Raw genomic sequence first — 22,532 nt, forward strand, 5'->3', positions numbered from 1 at the left:
TTGCATGTATCCATTACCCATAGCCCTCTACTGCCTGTGAGACTGAAAAGGGACAAAAAGGCAACACATGGGAGGCCAAGGAGGGCAGATCACCTGAGGTCAGGAGTTCAAGACCAGCCTTACCAACATGGTGAAACCCCGTCTCTAATAAAAATACACAAATTAGCCAGGCATGGTGGCGCATGCCTGTAATCCCAGCTACTTGGGAGGCTGAGGCAGGAGAACCGCTTCAACCTGGGAGGCGGAGGTTGCAGTGAGCCAAGACTGCAACAATGCACTCCAGCCTGGACAACAAGACTGAAACTCCATCTCAAAACAAACAAAAAAGAAAAACTACAACACAATGTTAAAAGTGGCCCCATCTTTCCTCTTGTTGTTCAGGATTTACCACAGGAGCTAAAACAGGTACGAAAAATGATAGTATAGAAATCAAGTCACCTTGGCATGCTTACAGAGTTGAATCAGCCAAGATAAACAAAAAATATGATGAAAAGAAGTTGAGAATTTTACCTCTAAATTCATTATCATAATATAAACCAGAGATTTGACCTAGAGATGATGCACTTTTTTTCCTGTCCTTAAAATGTCTTTTCTTTGATTATCATTTCCAGAAATCCTGTATAAGATTTCCACACTCATGGCACTACAATGGACTATGAAGAAGTTGGAGAAGATATACTGCTTCTAGTGTTCTATATGCTAAGACTGCAGTGAACTTTTCCATTGAATTCCATTATTTATGTATTACACATGTAATTATTGTAAGCACATACATCATTAAAAGGAAATAATGTATACAAACATATTTTAAACCTTATTTTTATTATTTTTCATAAATTACAAAGCATTCTCTCCTACATATCCTAGTTCCTCATATAAATCCTAAGAGATTTTAAATCCTATTTTACAAAAAAGTAAGAGTAAAATAATTAATTTGCCTAAAATTACAGTTGGAGTCTCAAATTTGATTCTTACTGTTGATTCTAGTATTCATTTCATAGTTTTAGTTTTCTCCATTTTTCCTTCTCTATTTTTCTAATTATTCATAATATATTCCCATTACAGAAAATATAGAATGGAAAAGCATAAGCCTCAAAAAATTATCTGTACGCCAACCAGCCAGATGTAACAGCCACATTTCATTCCTATTTTTTTCTCTGAATTTTTTATATTCAGTTGAGATAATATTCCACAAGCAATTTTGTTTCTCTCTCCATATATACACACACAGATTTATTTTAAATATATGTAAATCTGTGTATATATCTGTAAATATAAATATATTATAAATCTGTATATATACAGTTTATATAATTTATAAATTTATAAATATTTTAATATTATAAAGATGAATATATAAATAATAAATATACATTTTTATGTAATATATAAATTTGTATATACTTATGTTATATATGTATATAATTTCCTTGTCTATTGCCTCAATGGTAGACAACTAGTTTCTGTTAAATTTGTTCATGGTTATATTTGATAATATGAGTATCACATTCATATTATTCATAATTTCTATGGCTTCTGTATACTATATTCCTAGAAGGTAAATTAATACAAAAAGGTATGTTTGTTTTAAGGTTCTTAGTACTTAGTGACACAATCCTTTCCTTAAATGCAGCAGTAATTTTCAGTCCTCTGAGAATGTGAGAATGGCTGTCTCACCATTCCATTTCTAGCCATCTGTGAGAATGGCTGTCTCACTATTCCATCTCTAGCACTCAAAAACTTCCTTCCCACCAAACTGCATTAGCAGCAATAAGCAAGAGATTGGTGTATTTTTTATGAAATTTACACTTTTTGTTTGCCATTAGAGTTGAATATTTTCAAGGGTTTCTTAATCATACTTTGCCAATTATCTATTGAGCTCCCAATTTTTAAAATCTGTCATACATATGGCAATACAGTACATTGACGTCTTTTAATTTTGTGATTTTCCCCATTTGCATAAGCTTTATAAGTTTGTTTTTAATTGGCACATAATAGTTGCACATATTTATTGGATACAGTGTGATGTTTCAATACATATTAGATTGCGTAATGATCAAATCAAGGTAATTAGCGTATCTATCACCTCAAACACTTATCTTTTTTTTTTTTTGGAGTCTCGCTCTGTCACCCAGGCTGGAGTGCAGTGACACGATCTCGGCTCACTGCAAGCTCCACCTCCCCGGTACGCGTCATTCTCCTGCCTCAGCCTCCCCGAATAGCTGGGACTATAGATGCCCGCCACCATACCCAGCTAATTTTTTGTATATTTGGTAGAGACGGAGTTTCACCGTGTTAGCCAGGATAGTCTCCATCTCCTGTGACAACACTCCAAATTCTCTCCCGTTATTTTAAAGTATACAATATATTACCGTTGACTATAGTCACCCTACTGTGCTACAGAACACCAACTTCTCATTTCCACTCCACACCACTCTCCCAAGCCTCTGGTAACCACTATTCTACCCTCTACTTCTACGAGACGACCGTCTTTAAATTCCACATATGAGTGAGATCATGCAGTGCTTGCCCGTCTGTGATTAGCTTATATTCACTTAACGTAACGTCTTCTAGGTTGGTCCACGTTGTTGCAAATGACGGAAGCTTTTTTTTTTTTCTTCTTTTCTTTTTTTTCTTTTTTTTTTATTTATTATTATTATTATACTTTAAGTTCTAGGGTACATGTGCATAACGTGCAGGTTTGTTACATATGTATTTTTTTAATGGAATCAAAGCTTAGTGATTTCTTAACCTACTTGTTAGTGTATCATCTGTTCCCCAATCTCAATCTCAAAGAGTCACTTCTATATTCCACTGGACTTTGGCTGTTTCATTTATTTCCTTTTAGCTCTTTAAAAACGCATGAAATTTCCTTTGGGCCATGTGAACTGAGACTATAAAGTCTTTTTTTTTTTTTTTTTTTTTTTTTTTTTGGTCCAAACAGCAAAAACAAACAAACAAGCAAACAAAAAACCCAAAAAATCTTTATACCATCTACTGGGGGATTAAACATGTCCTGAATTACTTGCGGTACTTTATCATACAATAACTTCATCAGACCTTTATAGTGTCTATTATCAATTACAGACACTATTTGTTTTAAGTAACACTTAGAGTAACTTAAGAATTTCCACCTTCATTTTGAATATGATCACATTAAAAGATGTCAAATTCTTAGGGAAGTTTTGTTGTTGATTCTGTTGGGCTTTCTATGTATAAATCATGTCTTTAGAAAATAAGAGCTACCTTGTCCCCTCTATTACCAAATCATATATTTTAGTTTTGGTTTTACATCTATTACCAGGTTATGGATCTACCTTTTACTGTTGGTTTTCTAAGAAAGTAAGTGTGTCTCTGTGTGATGTGAGTGAACATGGTTTAGCTTCACTCTGGCCTCTCCATTGTTGAGAACTCTGTTAAGTGAGAGGCAGTCAAGTATCACATTAGCAACACAAAAACATCCCTTTAGGGCACCACAGACCAAACCACAGCCACTAACCACATATAAGTGTTTAAATTTAAATTAATAAAAATTAAGTAAAATTAAACGTTCAGTTCTTCAGTTACACTCATCGCATTTCAGGTACTCAGTGGCCATATGTGGCTGATGACTCTCCCACTAAATGGAGCAGATGGAGAACATTTCTCTCATCACAGAAAGGTCTTCTGGGCAGCACTGGTCTAGCTGTCTCTAAGAGCCACAGAACAATGGCCAGGAATTCCATTCCTCTATCCTTTTCTTTTTAGGCACATTATATTTCAGTATAGTCTTACTGTGTTAGAAAAGGTTATTCAGAATTTTAAATCCCAAAATATGTTTTTTCTGGCACATATTTTCCTAAGCCCTGTATTTTCTTAGACATCTGGCTGGACTCTCCTTCTTTCTTATCCCAATGCACTATTCTTGGAAATCATATGCCTTCCCTTGGCTACAACAAGCATCAAAATACTAACAAGTCTTAAATGTGCACATCAACTCTCAGTCTTTTCCTTGAGTTTTTGTATTATATTTTCCCTCTGCCTATTGCACATTTACACGAGTTAACCTTAGCTATCTTGCAGTCACCTGAAAACCCAAATCTTCACTAATCCTCTTTTTTTTCTCTCCCTACCTCAGTTAATGTATTTATTTAATGTTTTATTTAGCTAGTATATTCCAGAGAAGGTTGTAACCCCTCGTCCTTTTTACACACCAGGGCTACAGGCTCAGGGCATCCTTAAGACTGGGATCAGGAGGAAGCATGGGAGGGATCTAAAGTGATTTGTAAACTTGGATACTGACAACAGACCAGATTCAAGACTGCAGAGCAAAGACTGACCAAAAAGACAGACTGGATGAGGTGGCTAAGAATCCTCTCTTTTCTCTTCTATGCTCATAGAAATAGTAAAACCCTGATAAATAAGGAGGTACCCAAGATGGTGAAAGGCCCCCCAACATTGCTGCCACAATAGGACAATCTTCAGATGTGGGTCCAGTTCTGTTCCAGTTCCTCCTGGCTAGACACACTCAGGACAAGAACACCACTGTGGGCACCTGGCGCCACTTAAGGGCTGCTAAAGAGATCAAGCTAATAAGAAAAAGGGATGCTCCCATAGCCAAGCTATGCCAGTCCAATGGACTAATAGAGAAGCTACCATGAAATGTTCTGGACCAGGGAAAAGACTGAAACACTCAGTCTCTGCGTCTTCACCTCAAGCATATTCCAAACACATTTTAAAAAGCACCTGACCCACCATATACTAAATTGTTGTATGCTATTAATTACTAAATTATTCCACTGTGTTTAATGAATCCAGACATTACCAACAATGTGTGTGTGTAAAATATATAACTTATGCAAACAAGTACATTTCATAACCATAAAATTAAATCCTCATTTAAATAATCCAAACTACTGCTTTGTCTCATAGTATGGGTGGTTGGGAGGTTATTCCAGTCAGGTAATACTTGTTTTTCTCATCACTTCATCTCTAGTTTTTTTAAAAAACAGGACATCCTGGTATGTTCTAAAATGGTATGTATTACAAAACTTGGCAGAATTTAATAATCTCTTCATATGAAGTTAATTCTTATAATTCAATTTGTTTTTTTCTTGAGGACAAACTTCCTACACTGATTACATATCCTTTCCTTGTTCGTTGTATTTTCCTCTTTCACATCATTTTTCATTCACATTGCCTCTTTTCAGTTCTTTCTGTCTCTCTGGTCTTCAGTTCTTTTATTCAAAACATAAGAGATGGCACCCTCTTTGTCTTCCTGTTTGTCTGTGTATTTACTTCAAAATAAATAGATATAAAAATATAGAGTATAACTGCAGTTTTCCAAGTAAATATTGACATGCATGTTCACTGCATTTAAACTTATCATAATAAGCATTTACAAAAATATGTTAAATTTATAGCAGTGGTAACTTTAGGATAAACCACTATATATGGTGAAAATCAGAAATTCATTCATAATTTCTGCATTAGCCTTTTCCAAAACAAATATTTTACATCTTATTTTTAATTTACTAAAATTTTCAATAACTTCAACTTTCTGAGAATATCTGATTGCATTTTACATAGATACAAATTCTCTATTGTGTACTCAGTTTTATTTTTCCCTCTTTTTTTATTAGTAAAGACATTAACAATAAAATAGGCTCACTTGCTCCAGCTGGTAATTTCTCATACTAGTAATATATTATTCCTCTTTTTGTGACATCATAATCATCTATACAGAAGTACCATGTATCTTTGTGTAGAAGCTACTGTTTCCATTAAATTTAATTACCTCCCCCTGTGGTTTTAAATAGAAGTGGCTTCAAAATGAGGGCAGCTTCTATTAAATTTAATTACTTTCTCCTGCTGCTTGCATGGTAAAAGGAAGGTTACTAAATGAGAGCAGCTTCTAAACTAAAGTATATGGTAACTGTGTGCTGGCAATAACAAAATTGTATCTAAACTACCTTTCTAGGAAGCCTCTTAGGTTTATCCTTTCTCTCATTTTAATCTTTTTAGCCTTAACATCCTTGAAAAATGAGCATTAAGACAGAAGAAGGCATATTTTTAAAATCTATTTTAATTTTATAGGCTAAATAAATATAAATATACTGTTTCTTTACAAAGATATTGGAAATTATGCTACTCAAATATCCAAGCTCAGAACTTTTAAGACTACTATCATTTGTTGTTTTCTCACTCTAAGGATGATGAGTTTTATTTCCCACACATTTTTAATGTCTAGTAAAAAGCCTTTCTGGATTCTGATCAAATAGATTTGAAAAATGCTTCACTAAAAGTTATTTAAAAGGCATCAAATTTGGGACAATTTCATATAAATATTCAGAATTACTGATGTTAAGAAATGAAAAAAGAAACAAGTCAGGGTCATTATAGACCACTATAGTTGAAAGGAAGTTAATTATATGCTTTGTAATAGTGCAAAAATGTAAATCACTAAAAATACTATAATATAATATAATCCTATAAAATGTTATAGAAGATGAAAATGTAAGTACCTCTCTTTAAATTAAATATGAATTAGGAGGAAATACTACTCAGTTAAAGCACCATTGTACAATTTTTTTTATATATACAGGCAGAATTTAGATGAACAATATTTTCATTCAATCACACAGTTTAGTATAAATATAAAACAAGACACCCCTTAAGCATTTTAAGTAACAAATTAAACATTTACATTTTTTACTGTGCACTGAGGCTTAACATTTATGCAGCTTCAAAACCAAAGTACAGCCTCAAGGGAAGTCTCTCCACTGACAAATTAATACCTTAGAGAACAGAGCTGAATGGTGGCAATGAACTCATTTGTTCCCCAAATAATGAAGAATGACTTTTTCTTTACCACATCTGTGACTGTTGCTATGGTGACCCAGACTTACCTCATTGCTTCTCGGAGAGCTCCTCGCTCACCAAGAGTCGTGTGCTTGATGTCATCAAAATTATTCTCTAGCTTCTCACAATTCTGCAACATATTTAAAAATTGCATTAATTCTCTAAGATCCTGAGAAAAATTATATCTATGCAGTTATGCAAAAATGTAATTGATTATATTGATCATGGACTCATGAAAAATATGCATACCACTTCAATTGGGTAGGATTCATTAAAATTGACAGTTAAATCCAACAGAAACAAAATAAAAACATTTTATGATACAGCTGTCACAGAAGTCTCGTTATCAATTTTTCAAAGTGGAGTCTCATTATCAATTTTTCAAAGTGGATAAACACAAGAAATGAATTTATAAAAGAAGGAAAACTTCTTAAGTTTGGAGGAATAAAAATTAGTTCTCTAAAATAATCTTAAGTATAGAAAATCCAATTAAAACTCAAAAGAGAAAACCATTAGAGTAAGTTTTAAATCACCATAAACAGTATAAAATACCAAGTTCTAAACAAGTTAGCACTGACTAAGATGAAGGTATACAGCACAGATATAAAAGTATCAAAATTTTTTAAATCAAAATTTTATAATCAGATCTTTAAATAACAATGTTAGGTGTAATATTTACAACTGTGCATATATATATATATATACACACAGACACACACACACACACACACACACACACACATATATTTGAAACTAAATAAGTCCAATGCTTAAAATTAAGTGAAAATTAGATCAGGTTCTTAGAAGAATTTTAAGATTGAGTAAATATGATATAAGCAGTTTACATTTCATAAGTGTTTCTACTTTTTGGTATAATACTATAGCAATACTAGACAGAATTTTCCAAAAGTACTTTAAAAAATTTTTACTACAATTCTCAATATAATTATGTAAACTTAAAACTCACTTAATCTGACAGTACTCAAATTTTGAGGGCATAAATTGTAGAAATTTTATATTTATATATTGTATATAATATATAAATATATAATATATAAATATATAATATATAATATAATATATAATATTATATATAATATAATATATATATTATATATTTTATATATATGAATCTTTTGGCACCCTAGATTTCTTATGGAATTTACTGGTATTTAGGTAACAAAATAACTGGATTTAGTGTATTAGTTAATTTTACAAAAAGAAAAACTAAATAACAAACTTTTAGTATTAATATGTTCTTTCTATTCTTGCATAAGTATGCTGAATTCTACAAAATTACAAAAATTATATTAATAATTCCCAATGTATAAGAATTGATTTGAAATATATTGGTATATAAACCACTATTTTTAACTTTGACATTTTTTAAAACTAGGTCAAATTAAGGCAAAGATCCTTTTAACAAACACATACAGTTGTATACTGTTATAATTAAAATCTTTGAAATTACCAAAATTAATCTAAAATATTTAAAATTATATAGTTTTCAAGAATCCTTTTTGGGTGTATACATTAAAAATATCCTCTTTTGTTTCTTGTGTTCTCACATTTTTAGAAGTGTCTTTTCATGAAGAGAATTGCTTAGCTGAGATCAAATTTGTTATTTTTCTAATTTAAGTATAGTGTATTTGTGTCCTGTTAAAGAAATTTAAAAACTTTCTCAAAGTTATAAATGTTGTTGCTTGAGACCATTAAGAAAAAATATATACAATTTTTTGTTTCTTTTTGCCCCTGAAATTCCCCATCAGCTTCCCCCTCTTTGCCAATCCTACAGCAATCTTTTTACTTTTTATTTTTTTAAATTATACTTTAAGTTGTATGGCACATGTGCACAACATGCAGTTTTGTTACATAGGAATACATGTGCCATGTTGGCTTGCTGCAGCCATCAACTTGTCATTTACATTAAGTATTTCTCCTAACGCTATCCCTCTCCCAGCCGCCCACCCCCAGACAGACCCCAGTGTGTGATGTTCCCCATCCTGTGTCCACATGTTCTCATTATTCAATTCCCACCTATGAGTGAGAACATGTGGTGTTTAGTTTTCTGTTCTTGTGATAGTTTGCTGAGAATGATGGTTTCCAGCTTCATCCATGTCCCTACAAAGGACATGAACTCATCCTTTTTTACGGCTGCATAGTATTCCATGGTGCATATGTGCCTCATTTTCTTTATGCAGTCTATCAATAATGGACATTTGGGTTGGTTCCAAGTCTTTGCTATTGTGAATAGTGACACAATAAACCTATGTGTGTATCCTACTGTAATTTTTAACTTGGGCCTCCGCCACTGTAGAGGAACAAATTCATAAAATAATTAAAGAAATAACAAAATTAGTGGACATAAATTTTTTATGATCCATTCCTAGCATAAACAGCAGGGTTGGAAGATTACTTGACTATCTAGTTTTTCTAGCCACAGAGACAGGAGATAAACGCATTCTTGGATTAAAATAAGAGCAAGAAGGCTGGGCGCGGTGGCTCATGCCTGTAATCCCAGCACTTTGGGAGGCCGAGGTGGGCAGATCACGAGGTCAAGAGACAGAGACCATCCTGGCCAACATGGTGAAACTCCGTCTCTACTAAAAATACAAAAATTAGCTGAGCGTGGTGCACGCGCCTGTAGTCCCAGCTACTCAGGAGGCTGAGGCAGGAGAATCCCTTGAACCCAGGAGGTAGAGGTTGCAGTAAGCCAAGGTCGTGCCACTGCACTCCAGCCTGGCGACAGAGTTAGACTCCATCTCAAAAAAAAAAAAAAAGAGAGAGAGAGAGAGAAAGTGGACACGTGGACACACAGAGCCTGTAGTAGCCACACTGAGTAGCCACACTGAGCTCTCAGTGATGCCAGGAATGGAGGACAGCCAAATTTCTGATTCAGCTGAAATATCGTGTTCCAGAGTACCTTCACTATAATGAGAAGCAGCCTCAACCTTAATAATAACTTTATCAGGAAGTGGTTAAAATGGCATATTCTGCCTTGATGTGGAATGGGAAACCCAAAATGAGTATTAAGCTAACTAACAGAATAACGAAAGCTCCATGTTTCACACTTTGTGTCTGCATAAAGTTTATTATGCCCAACAGAACAATAAAGGAAATAAGTAAGCACTGCAGCATTTAAACAGTTAACTATTACCTTGAATAAAAATACTTCTGTATACAAAAATTGAAATCAAATCTATTTTTTATGCTTCAAAGAACCATATATAGAAGCACTAAGTATCAGACACATGATTTGAATTATATTTCAGACAATATTAGACTCTTGCCATATAGAATAAGTATTTCAAGCAACTAACATCTTTATCTGCTCAAACTTCTCCATAAATAAAAGTAAGCATCAAATATCCACTGAGTAAAGGGCAAACAGATTCACTGTCATGTTCACCACCAATAACACTTATCTAACATTAGGGACAACTGTAGTTTGTAACATTGAGCCAGCGGCCTCCCATCAAAATCTGTTCTCAGCCCAGTTTATGTGAGCATGGATCTGAGAAAAACTGTAAATTATTTATAATCAACAAGTATTAATGTTATTCATTCTTGGAGATTCTATAGGTTAGTATAGGACTGTCCCAGAATATGATTTCAGTGATAAGTATGACATAGGGGACTTACTTTACAGGATAGGAAAGTTCACAAAAATTCAAAAAAGTTATCTTATTTGGGGTAGTTGCTTGTGATTTCCCCCCTTCAAGTGCCTCCTAATTTCCTTTGACCAATATAATCGCATGAGAAACCTACAACCATCAAAGCAGAAAAAAGGAAAAGGCAACGGGTAAAAAGAGAAAAGGGGACAGAGAGAATGAACGAATAAACTACTCCTGAGAACAGCAAGCAGAAGAACAAAAATAATCAGTGATTAGTAATAAAATACTGGAACAAAAAGCAGGCCTGCTAGCCTAGACAACATGGAGCAAGAAAGTGGGAATACACAGGAAAAATGGAAGGTCACAAAGGTATTAAATTTAATGCCGACCAGACATGCCATATAATATAATAGGCACAGGTTAGCTCTAATTAATTAGTAGAAAACTGAAAATTCAAAAAAAATTGTAGCAGCAACCATGGTACGCATTATACCTTTAATATATAATGTATTTTGTGTGTGTGTGTGTGTGTGTGTGTGTGTATTAATTATAGCAAACCAGTTAATATTGAGTAGTTACTCTGGGTTAGGTACTTTTTCTAGGAAATCTAACCATTTAATCTGCATGACAACCATATGTATTCCTATTTTACAAATGAGAAAACAACCACAGGGGAGATTAAGATAACTTGCCCAGGGTCATATAGCTAGTAAGGGATAAAGCAGGGATTTGAACCCAAGTAGTCTAGCCTCAGAGCCAGACTCAAACTCCTCACGAGACTGCTTCTAAAGAGTAAACTGCATAAGCGAATATAATAAAGTTCTGAATAGGCTTTCCTTTAGGTGTCGTCAAATTTAAATACTGAGCTGGATGCATAATAGTTTACTAGTAGAGTCAAACGGAGCAGAAGCTCTTGCAGGATTCTGTCTCACATCTGTCTGAAAGTGCTATACTTTATAATGTAGAAAAATATGGAATCCAATATACACATTTAGGCCAAATTAATACCCATAAATATTTTGCATGCAACAGTCTTTATTTGGGTCTGTGACACCACCGTGACAAATATAATGAGCAATTAAATTCCTATGTGTTCAGATTTTGGCAGCAATTAAAGTAGAAACTGGAAACTAAGCATCAAAAAGAACTGGTTTTGGTGGCCTCCTGCCAAATGAATCCCCATGGGTTGAGGGAAGGTCTAGAGTTTCAACTGTGATAGATTTCATAGTATTTTATATCTCATCTGTGTTAAGGATTCTATAAAAGTATAATGAAACAAATAAGTAGAACACGAACAGTCACATGAAAGAAAATAATATACAAGGAAATTTATGAACGCTGATAAATTTAAATAAAATTCACTGAGTTATCTTTGCTCAAATTATACCAAAAAAAAAAATCACAAAATTCAACCAAATATCTACTGATTCTGGAGGAAGAAACAGGTGCAAAAAAAAAAAAAAAAAATAGCTAGCAAATTAGATTATTAAATAAAACAAATCACTGATAATTCCAAAGGACTTTATTTCCATGGGACTGCATTTTTTATGTTTTAATTATGATAACTAAAACTAAGTCAGATCTAAAATTTATATACTATCTAAATTAAATAAATTAGGAAATCAATTTTAATAAATGAAAAGTCACAAAGAGTTAATGGCATAGCTATTGGAGTTTAAGTCTCAGAATTACTAAGTAACAAAGGCTCAAGTTAATGAATTAAATTTCAGTTCAGAAAAAAAAAGTCTTGAAAATCTACTACATGTCAGGGATAATACTACGCACAGGGATATGCAGGTAAGTAAGACAAGACCTCAACTTGCTCACGTGTAGTAAGAATACAGAGGAGCGAAAGGAAGTAATTCTCTTGGAACAAGAGATGACTATGAGTTTGTTACTTCCAAATGTGTCTCTGAAATGATTTAAAATTTTCCAGATTAAGAGAAAAAAAAGGGCGGGAGGGCTAAGGTAATAAAATTGGCTCTAGCCTCAGACCTTACCATCACTGTCTACCAGCTAAGTCCTGGGGCAAGTTAATTAACTCAGTTTCCTCATCGTGAAATATACTTACCTTCTAGAGCTGTCAGCAAGATTAAATGAGGTAATATATGTAAATCCATTAGGGCCTGAGCAATGACATTTTCAATAAAGGTGGAAAAAGAGGAAAGAATAAACAGAAGAAGAGTATCCATGAACCCCAACTCAATCCTAATGGATCAGATTTTATATGGTGAAATAGAAAAAAATGGGCATTTTTCATGTTTACCAGGTGATTTTCATGAATAATAAAGTAAAAGAAAAAGAGTCGTTATGGAATTTTTTAAACCTTTTGGTCATAAGACTCCTATGAGAGCATAATGAAAACCATGACACTTTCCCTTAAAAAAATACATTTTCACAAAAGTACATATGCACAAGTACACGATATGCTATGCTACATACAATTTCAGTGGGCCAATACAGCCCCTGAAGCCCATCTATGGTCCAATGTCTATGTGCACCAAATTTTAGTATCAGAGAGGATGATTTCACAATGGACCTAGACAGTTTAGATACGGAAGTTACAAATATAATCAGTAGTCCAAGAACCTCGTGAAACAAGGGGTCCAAAAATTGGCAAATTTTCTATTGCTCTTTGACAATAAATCATCTTAAGTTCAAATATTAAATTGCTAATTAAAAAAAGAAATAAAAGTCAATCCTGTTGCCAAGCTAGAAATGAAAACCAGTCATTCACTCATTCATTCATTCAATATTTACTTAGAACATAATGGGAGCTAGATAGTATGCTAATCACTGAGACACCAAGGTTTAAAAACTTTTTTTAACTCCTTATTTGAAAAAAAAATAGCCAATAGAGTAATTGCTGTAAAGTAAACATGCCTCACATCCATTGCCATGTATTGTGATATATTAGTAATAATTACAAATCTGAGTGGTTGAAAACCCGCAGGATACTAAATTTTGAAGGAACCTCAGAGAATTATCACAAAGGAAACCACCATGGAGGCAATGATACATTTCATATGTTAACATATGAGGAATATTTAAGTAAAATGGCACACTCCAACATGTACTGCCAAAATTCTAAGGCAGTTCAATGTTGGTTAATATAAAGCTTTTCTTTAGGACATAAAGTAAATTGGGAAAACGTAATACAAGTACATGCATTTCTCATGTAGTTAGAATTTCCTAAGGTCCAGGTTCCTCTAAAAAAAAAAAATTGAGTCAATTAGGTGAACTTACTCTTCCTGGAAAATGTTGTATCTTAATTTTTGCACTCAACAAGAAGTCTCAAAATTAGCCCTGCCGAAGTTCTTTACAAGTACAAGTAAGAAATAATTACTATATTCATATTTTTTAAAATTCTAGATGAACATTCTACTATCAATATATGATTTCCAGTTCTAATCAAGAGATTCATATTTCAATAGATAATTGCTTTTCCCTTTGGTGTGTCTTAACTAGTCTAATCCTTTCAGGGAACATTAAGAGGTAATCATATTTAGCTAATGTCATTTCACTAATTGTGGGCAGCTTACAATCAGGCCCTGTCTAGAAGAATCTTACATGAGTCACAGTGAAATACAATATAATGCAATAGGAGAGGTAGGAGCTATGCAGAGAGAAAATTTGTTTTTGAGTTTCATCTCTGCAACTAAACAGCTTATGTTCTTAGGAAAATGCTTAACCTCTCAGTCTGCAAATAGTCCTTCATAAAATGAAGGTTTCACTGAAGATGATGAAAGTATTACCCACTCAAAGTGTTATTATAAAGGTTAAAGTAAATGAAAACATGTATGTGAAAATATACACATGGTTCAAATATTATTACATATTTTTTAAAAGATAGAATGAATCTCATTTCTGCCTTCATAGTCTGAGAGCATGTTAATTTTATTTGAAATATTTTAAGATTTCATCTCTCATACACAGTAAGAATTAAGTAATATTTTAGTACTTCTTTGAGATAAACTAAAATAAAAAGTTTAGCTACAGTATCCTACCTGCTAATAATTCATTCCTGTATCTATGAGGGGTCAAGAAAATTCAGGATAAAGTATTGGCTTTTTAATCATAATTTCATATTTAAAATTACAATGCATTTGATTGCATAATGTATGGTTATGTTTTGACTGAGTCTCATATGGTTTACATGATAATCAAACGAAACACAGTGTCATTATTTCAACATATATTGTGGAGTTCTATGTCCCAGGTACTGCCAACCACAAACTATTATACAAATATTGATATTTACTATTTTGGAAGCCATTATAATTTACTTATTCACTTAATCTTGACAAGAGGAAAGGCTTTCCAAGAGTAATTTAAAAATGAAAATCTACTATTTCAACCAGGGAAGCCTGTTCACCTTCAAGCTCTGAACAATCTGACCAATCTCCACTAAATTAATTAGCACCACAGGGAAACCACAGCTACACGATTGCTCTCTAGGATATTATCCCTATCAGGATAAAAAATATTATGTAATCTAGATGCTTTAAACTTAAAACAATCCCTTGTCCTTGATGGAGTTTTCGCTGAAGCATCTGGCAATCCCTGCTAGACTAAGTGGTGTCTAAGCAAACGAGGAAAATTTTGGTATCAGGAATAGGGTGGGGGTGGCAAAGTCAAATAAATCCACTGTTACTACTTGAGCATCAGTGGTGTTCCTCTATGTCTCAATTTTGGATGGTTAAGTTTTTCATCTATGTTTATAGGACTATCACTCACTTAAGAATATTAAACAAATGTCTCATTTACTCGATCCAATGAGTTTGTTCATGCATTTATTAATAACACAGAAAATATGTTATTCTTAGTCTTTGGAAATCAATTTTTAATGCTTGCTCAATTTAGTTAAAATATACAAAAGTCTATTTGGATGGTAAATGCAACGTGTGACGTACTGTAATAACACCACACAGTGTGTGTAAGATGTAAAGTTAGACACCAGGTAAACTCCCAGATGTAAACAGTCTTTTCTCTAGGACATACTTAGAAGGACCACTTGTTTTAAAAATCTGTTGTTTAAAAAATAATTAACATTTGAATATGTATTACCTTAAGCTACCTTAATTCTCTGTTTGGAAAAAAACCTTGAGATCATAATGGAGTGGGTCAGTTCAAACAGAAACAAGGAATTTACTAGATTAGGACTCTAAAAATTAACCATCTTTATGTATCACGAATTTTAAATGTACATTACAAAGAAAAATATGCAAGCCAATTTAACATAAGTCTCAATAAATAGTGCCTAAATTGATGAACTGATTTTTGTTTACAAAGAAAAAATATGCCTAAGATTTCCATATACTGTACACAGTTACAGAATGGTTGGTACTAGACAGATATCAAATAAAAAACCTAAAATAGTTATTTCTGATCATTTATCTTTAAAAGCACATGTGTGCATTTTAATACATGAAGAAAGATTAATAGAACCATTTAAGTTTTTGTATTAAGTCAAAATTCAGAGAAGTAATCATTTTTAAGTCACAAAAGATAAAGCCTTCTAATATCCTTCTGGTTTTGGAGGAATAAAGGCTTTTACTTGACAGTTACTTACATGAATTTGTATCAAAAAGAGAATTTGGCAGAGACTTCTAAATTCATAACAATTGTCTATTAGTCTGTTTTTAATAATTTTTCTTTGGCATGTAATCCTCTTTAATTAGATTCCACTCTCTGTTGTTTCAAGACTCCATAAACGGGTGTCTTATGTACCAGCTGCTAAAGCAGGAGTTACTGTCTAAATGATATTCACAATGAGTATTTAGAAGGTTTACAATTATACCCTTGCTAATAAATTGTGCTATTTTCCCCAACAATTTTAAGTGCTAATCTTCAGAAGGCATTTTAAAATTAGCTAAAATTCTGTCAAGAGATTTACAAAAATTGTTAGCATGAAGATAATTATGTCACAGTCCTTGGACTCCATCTCTGATTGTGTGCATAAATCAGAAAATGTCAGCTGTGTTTTCCCTTAATAATTATCCTTGCAGCAATATATTATAGTCTAAACTCCTATTATAATTTTTGTTTCTGGTTTCTAAAACACCAGACAGTTATTTCAAAAGTTTGCAACTGAATAAATAATTCATATTTCCCAGAATAATAAGTGATTATCAGTTCTAAAATTGTAAGTATTAGCAATAAATAGATCAATACAGAAAAGATAAACTCTGTTTCCATAAACTCTCCATCCGAAAAAATCAAATGCTTGAATGTGATAATGACTTTTTTAAAATATTAATTAGGTAAAAATCTAACATAGCAGATAGTAGGCAAACAGAAGCAGAGATCTGAATAGAATTCTAAGGCACCCACTTTTTTTTATTTCAACAGCACAGACACTTGAAACACAGGTGTCTGAAATACATATCAAGTTGCTTATCATCTGTTACTATCCAATTTTCTATATTTCTTATTAAATATATAAAATTTTGACCCTCATTTTAGAAGATACAAAATAAAAAAGAATTTTCTCACTTTCATCCAAATATCAAAAATTATAAGTATGTTTTGATTTTCTCTGGTTAAACAGATTAGACCAGAAATATAATTTTTATATAAGCTCAGTAATCATATTAAAAACAAGTCTCAGAGAGTAGTCTTTATAATAAATTAAGCATTTTGTTTAGTATGTTTCTAATACTATCAAGCATTTCAGAATTTGCAAACATAAAAAAATCCAGTTCTCTAAATACTTTAATGTTGTAACATATCAAACTCAGGTTTATTATATAAACCATATAAATCCAGATATAATAGTAATTGTATGTGGCTCAGAGTTGTGGGCATTCAAAGACAAATGAAAAACACAATATATTTTCCTAGAACATTAGGTTCACAAAAACTATTTTGGAAAAAGGTTTTAAAATTTTGCTCTTCAACTATAATCAACAGAGTCAGATTTTTCAAGTTACTCAGTATTGTGTTATTTCCAATTGTATGTTTCCTTGGAGTAGAAACAATTATGTAACCCGAAAATGATAGAACTTGAGTTTTACTACTAAAGTTAACATTATAAACTTTTCAATCACATCAAATGAACAGGACCAATGATAGAACAATAGGGACTACAGGAACCAGAATCAGTGATTTCTTCTGATCCTCATGAATCAATTTTCTGAAAAATAAGTTTATAGTCTTGAATCAGACTTCTTTTACACCTTGGTTAAACCAACCGGCAAACAAAACTTTCTCCTACAAAATACATCCACTTCTTTCTAAAACCACTTCCTTTAAAAAATGTTTTAGTAACAAACACACTATTAACCTGCCTTCCTTTCACAGTATACTCCCCAATACATAAAGCATGTTGAAAATTATGCATATTGTAAATGGTTTAAATTTTAGCTTCAAATCTTAATATACTCAATTACAAAAGTAATATATGCCCTTTTATAAAAACTGAATACAAAGTTATGTAACAATAATTTTCTGTCTCCAACCTAACATCTAATTCTACTCCACTGAGCTAGATTACTACCTTTCTATAGTTTTCCATGCTCACACAACACGTTTTATGTTGTGTGTGTACTTGCTGTTTTTCAATGGGGTCCACTTACTTCAAAAAAAATTAGTCAGCAATTCTTTTTTTTTTTGTTTGTTTGCATACCACAAATAGGTGGATCTACCACCAGGTCAATAAATACGTCTATAAAATTCCAAAAACTTCTTAATATTACATATTTTACTCAACAATTTTCTTAATGAGAGAAATGTAGCTTTCGTCCCCTAGAATTTTGCTGTTATGAATAATGCCATAATACCTTCCACACGTGTGATGGTGACTTCTCTTATTAGGGGATAAATTCTCTCTAGTGAAAATGACAGGATCTTTTTTTAACAATTTTGATACACATTGCTAGACAATTCACCACAAGTTTGTAGTAATTCACAATCCAGTAGCAATGTATGAAAGTGCTTAGTTGCCTGAAACTTTGCCAGTGCTAGATATTATTAATCTCCTACATATGCCAATTGAAGACTGAAAATCATTTTATAATTCCCTGGATACTAATGAGGTGGAGCATCTTTTCATGTGTTTATCAGCTATTTACATTTTATTTTTAGATATTGCCTATTCGTATCCCTTGCCATTTTTGTCATTTATATTATAAATATATTCACAATAATTTTCCTTTCACTTGTGTAGGGTAACTTTGGCCACACAATAGTTTGATGCTTCTCTTTAAAGGATATTAAGAATAACCAAAAAATGACATAATGTTGGCGATAAAGCTATAGTGGATTTTTAGAGGAAAATGTATAGCGTCAAAAATATAAATTAGGAGACAACAATAAAGTATTGAATATTACAAAGTGCTTTTTCAAATGCATGACAGAAAAACCCAGAACGCCCTCTCCCTTGATCAATGAAATAGGAGTAATTTTTTAAGCCCAATGCTGTAATATTTTAGTTGAATCTGCTTTGGGCCAAAGTGAAGCATCCAAGTGGAAAATGGGGTTGTTATTCATCTAAGACTAAACCATAAAATTTAATGCACAGAAATAATTTCTGAATAACTGGTTGAAAATGGAGGTTAACCAGATACCGTATTTTTCTGGGATTAAAGCATGAATATCAACAGTTTTCCTTATTCTTTGTCACATTCACCATTTCATCCCATTATTTTTTATGATGTCTTCATTTCCCAAATATTTAAAGTTAAAATATGTGAAGAAAATTTCAGTAGGGTAAGTTTTTCTCTTATTTTTTTTAATTATTAAACAAATATATTAATTGCAAAAATGAATGGCGTTATGTGCACAAATGATGTGAAATCCATGAAAGGCAGAAATAGAAGGGGATTTCACTTCATCGAGGCCTGGCCACTTTCCAAATTCCAAGGAGCAACAGCCTCATTCTCAAATTATACTTTGTCTGCAAGACTTTATTTTTTCTCAATATGTTTATTTCAGTGATAAAACAGTTGAATTACATATATTTTAATGTTTGAAGTTTCCATAATTATATCTTTTAGTTCATTTTAATCAAATGGGCATGAATGTGGATAGTTTGCTCTTCTGACCTTCACTGGAAGACAGTGTAGGTATAAGAATTTTTCTCCATGAAGAAAAAATGATGCTCTATCAGAGGTTAAAAACTACAAGTAAAACAACTTAAGTTCATTGTTCACTCTAACACAGACGTTTGCACATTTGGTCCATTTAAGTATTCTTACAACTTTGGGCATGATTCATTTTTTTAAAAATGTAAAGAAACAGTATATTTATGGTACATGACCGAAATGCTGCAATGAAAATGAAATTTGAAAATTGAATGAAGAGAGTTGATTATGTAGATTGCAAGGCTCAGATAATTTACATGTGATGAAAATTACAGTATCAGTGTTAAAATTAATGGCATTATCACTCATCATTATTCCCTGAACTGATCCTTTTATGAGATTATCACAGAGACAAGAGAAGATTGACCAAAAGATTAGTGACCCTTTCATCTCATCATAATCCACAAGTGGCTTAACTTGTCATCAAAAAATATACTTATCAAAATTTCTATCAACACAGCCTGGAAATATTCCACTGTACTGCTTCTTTGACTCAATTCTGAGTATCTCTTACTAGTGATTATGTTGATATATTTTACAAGCAGTGAAAAAGGAAACTGATGGCATCTCTCCCCCCATGACTGTATGCAATCTTCAATGCTATGACAGTTCGGGAATGATAATCGCCTCATTGCTGAAATGAATATCTGACATAAGTATTTAATTTAAACCAGTTTCCTGAACCTGATAGGATCATAGAAAGAGTATCCCACCAATTTATCCAAACAGAGTAGCAGGGGGAAAAAAAGTGTTTGATCCCAGATATGGAAAATTCAAATATCATTTTAATGTCAAAATGAAGAAAGCTTATAGGAATCTAACATGCTGAACATTATGCTTATTTTTTGTTTGTTTGTTTTTATCATTAATTTTATCAAAATAGAATGTAATATCTAGGAGACAAGAAATTTTCCTGTATTTTGTTCACTTCTGTATCTGAAGAGCTTAAACAGAGTCTGACCCATACTAGAAGTTCAAGGAATAAATAAAATATATATGTGGAATACAAAATTTGCATTATTATTAAAATTAAAGACTTCATAGATATTGCCTTTTGTGGGCTAAGGGCGTGGATCTTCTCTAGTAGTCAGAGGCTTGTTTTTTTTACCATTAGTGGAATTTCACTGGAAAATTTGATATATAGTCTCTTGTTGATAAAATTCTTAAAAACTGACTTGCTACACAGGGAAAGATGTTAAGTATATTTTAATTTTGTTTTTAATCAACACTGGCAACATATAAAGTAATATTTTTATTAAACATATTAAATATTTCAACTTGAACTGAATAGCTATATTGCTATCCTTGTTAGAATAAATACTGGCTACAATCATTAATAGAATAACAAGTATAATAAAATTAAATTGTCAGTGCATATGTTAATTGTAAAGAGGAAAATACTCTTCTAGAGCTTAGTTTCCAAATGGCCTTTCAAAGGAAGATCATAGTAGGTGGCAATTCAAGTTGATTTCCTCTCTCACTAGTATATATTTATTTCTATCAGAAGATATTTTAATACAATTGAATAATCCAAATATTTTAATGCTTTCTACAATTCATACAGGAACTTATATTGCACAACAATTCTACTAAATGCAACTATTAATACTTTTTACTCTTCTACTGATTTCATTAATTATTATAACATCATGATTATTATTTTAAATAGCTTAAATGGTGACTAGTTCTACAAAGCTATCAGCCCTCTATTCACTGACACATTGCTGAAATCATTAAACTGGAAGGGGCTTTAAGAATGCAATAACGTTTGTTAAAGGCAATTGACACTAGTGCCTAGTTATAAAGTTATGAAGAGAAAATCTATATTGTTTAAAAGATCTCTAAAAAACAAAATTCACAACCTCTCAAGGAATTAAAATCTTCATCTTAGTATATTCTTTAGTTCTCATCTAAAGCACTTATACTTCCCATCCTCTTGTTCTGCACTTGGTGGAGATGTTCAATAAATATTTGTTAAATCCCATCTTCTTGTTCTGTCCTCACTGGAGATGGAAAACAGCTAGTCCTCTTTCTCTTATAAGAACCCTTCATCCTTAAAGACTGTTATTAACTCCCCACTCTTCTAGTCTCAAGCCTGAACAATCCAATCCTTTAGCCTTACTTCATCATTCTGACTTGTCTTAAGTCTCAATTTATTCAGACACCTATCTCAGAAAACCTATTCAGGGTCTCAATTTCCCTCCTTATTAATTGAGCTTAAAATTGGAAAAGTTACCCTATGCATTTAACCAATTTTTACCATAGTCAACAAAATACTGCTTGACAGCTTCTCACTATGGCAATAACTCCCCCCATACCTCCCTATATATATGTTCTTTTGTATATAAATAACACTTCAACTCACTAAAACATTCAGATTTATTAGGAGAGGCTATTTTACCTCACAGCAAATAATGTTTCTCTTCAGTACAGTCAACAGGATTTTATCTTAATTTCCCTCAGCATAATCTGATTGTCTGGCCCAAAGCCATCATCTATGGAGCCTTCTGAACAATCCCCAGTGGACATTACAATATCGACTGTATGAGAACTTTTATTTCCCTAGACAAGTTAGAAATGTGAACTTGGTTTTCTTTAACACTTATTTAGAGCATACAGTCAGACTGAGCTTGTTTAGTGGAATACCTAGATTAAAGGATAGTCATGTTTCTTTCCATAAGAAGTCAAATGTTCATTAATTTAGTGAACAATACTCTAAACACTCCATAATTATTTTCATATGTACAGCATTTGTATGAATTTGATCCATCTGAATTTCCTAGAAAAAAATTTAAAATGCTTTTAGAGTTTATTCTAAATATTCTAGTCATCTGCCCTCATAAGCTTACATTTTAATGAACAGGGAGAGATGATTTTAAATATATATTTAAAATACCTTTTTTAAAATATGAAAAATATATATACTTCAAATGTCTATTTTTAACACTATGTGATAACCTCAGATACTATCAGAGTTTATCAGATAGTGTTAAAC

At 32.3% G+C, this 22,532-nt stretch overlaps 1 protein-coding gene across 3 annotated transcripts in view; it reads right to left on the bottom strand.

The window, feature by feature from the left end:
• DPYD (dihydropyrimidine dehydrogenase) overlaps positions 1 to 22,532 on the bottom strand; it is an 849,957-nt gene that overhangs the window by 741,843 nt on the left and 85,582 nt on the right. For all 3 annotated transcript variants that reach the window (XR_003122348.1, XM_025405641.1, XM_025405647.1), the window contains exon 3: positions 6,888 to 6,970. Coding sequence is in view for 2 of the 3 variants with exons in the window: in XM_025405641.1 (XP_025261426.1) it covers positions 6,888 to 6,970 (83 nt within the window). In the remaining variant the exon portion in view is untranslated. The remainder of the gene's footprint in view (positions 1 to 6,887; positions 6,971 to 22,532) is intronic.

This window comes from Theropithecus gelada, chromosome 1 (assembly GCF_003255815.1).
Source record: "Theropithecus gelada isolate Dixy chromosome 1, Tgel_1.0, whole genome shotgun sequence".
In the NCBI taxonomy this organism is placed as follows: Eukaryota; Metazoa; Chordata; class Mammalia; order Primates; family Cercopithecidae; genus Theropithecus; species Theropithecus gelada.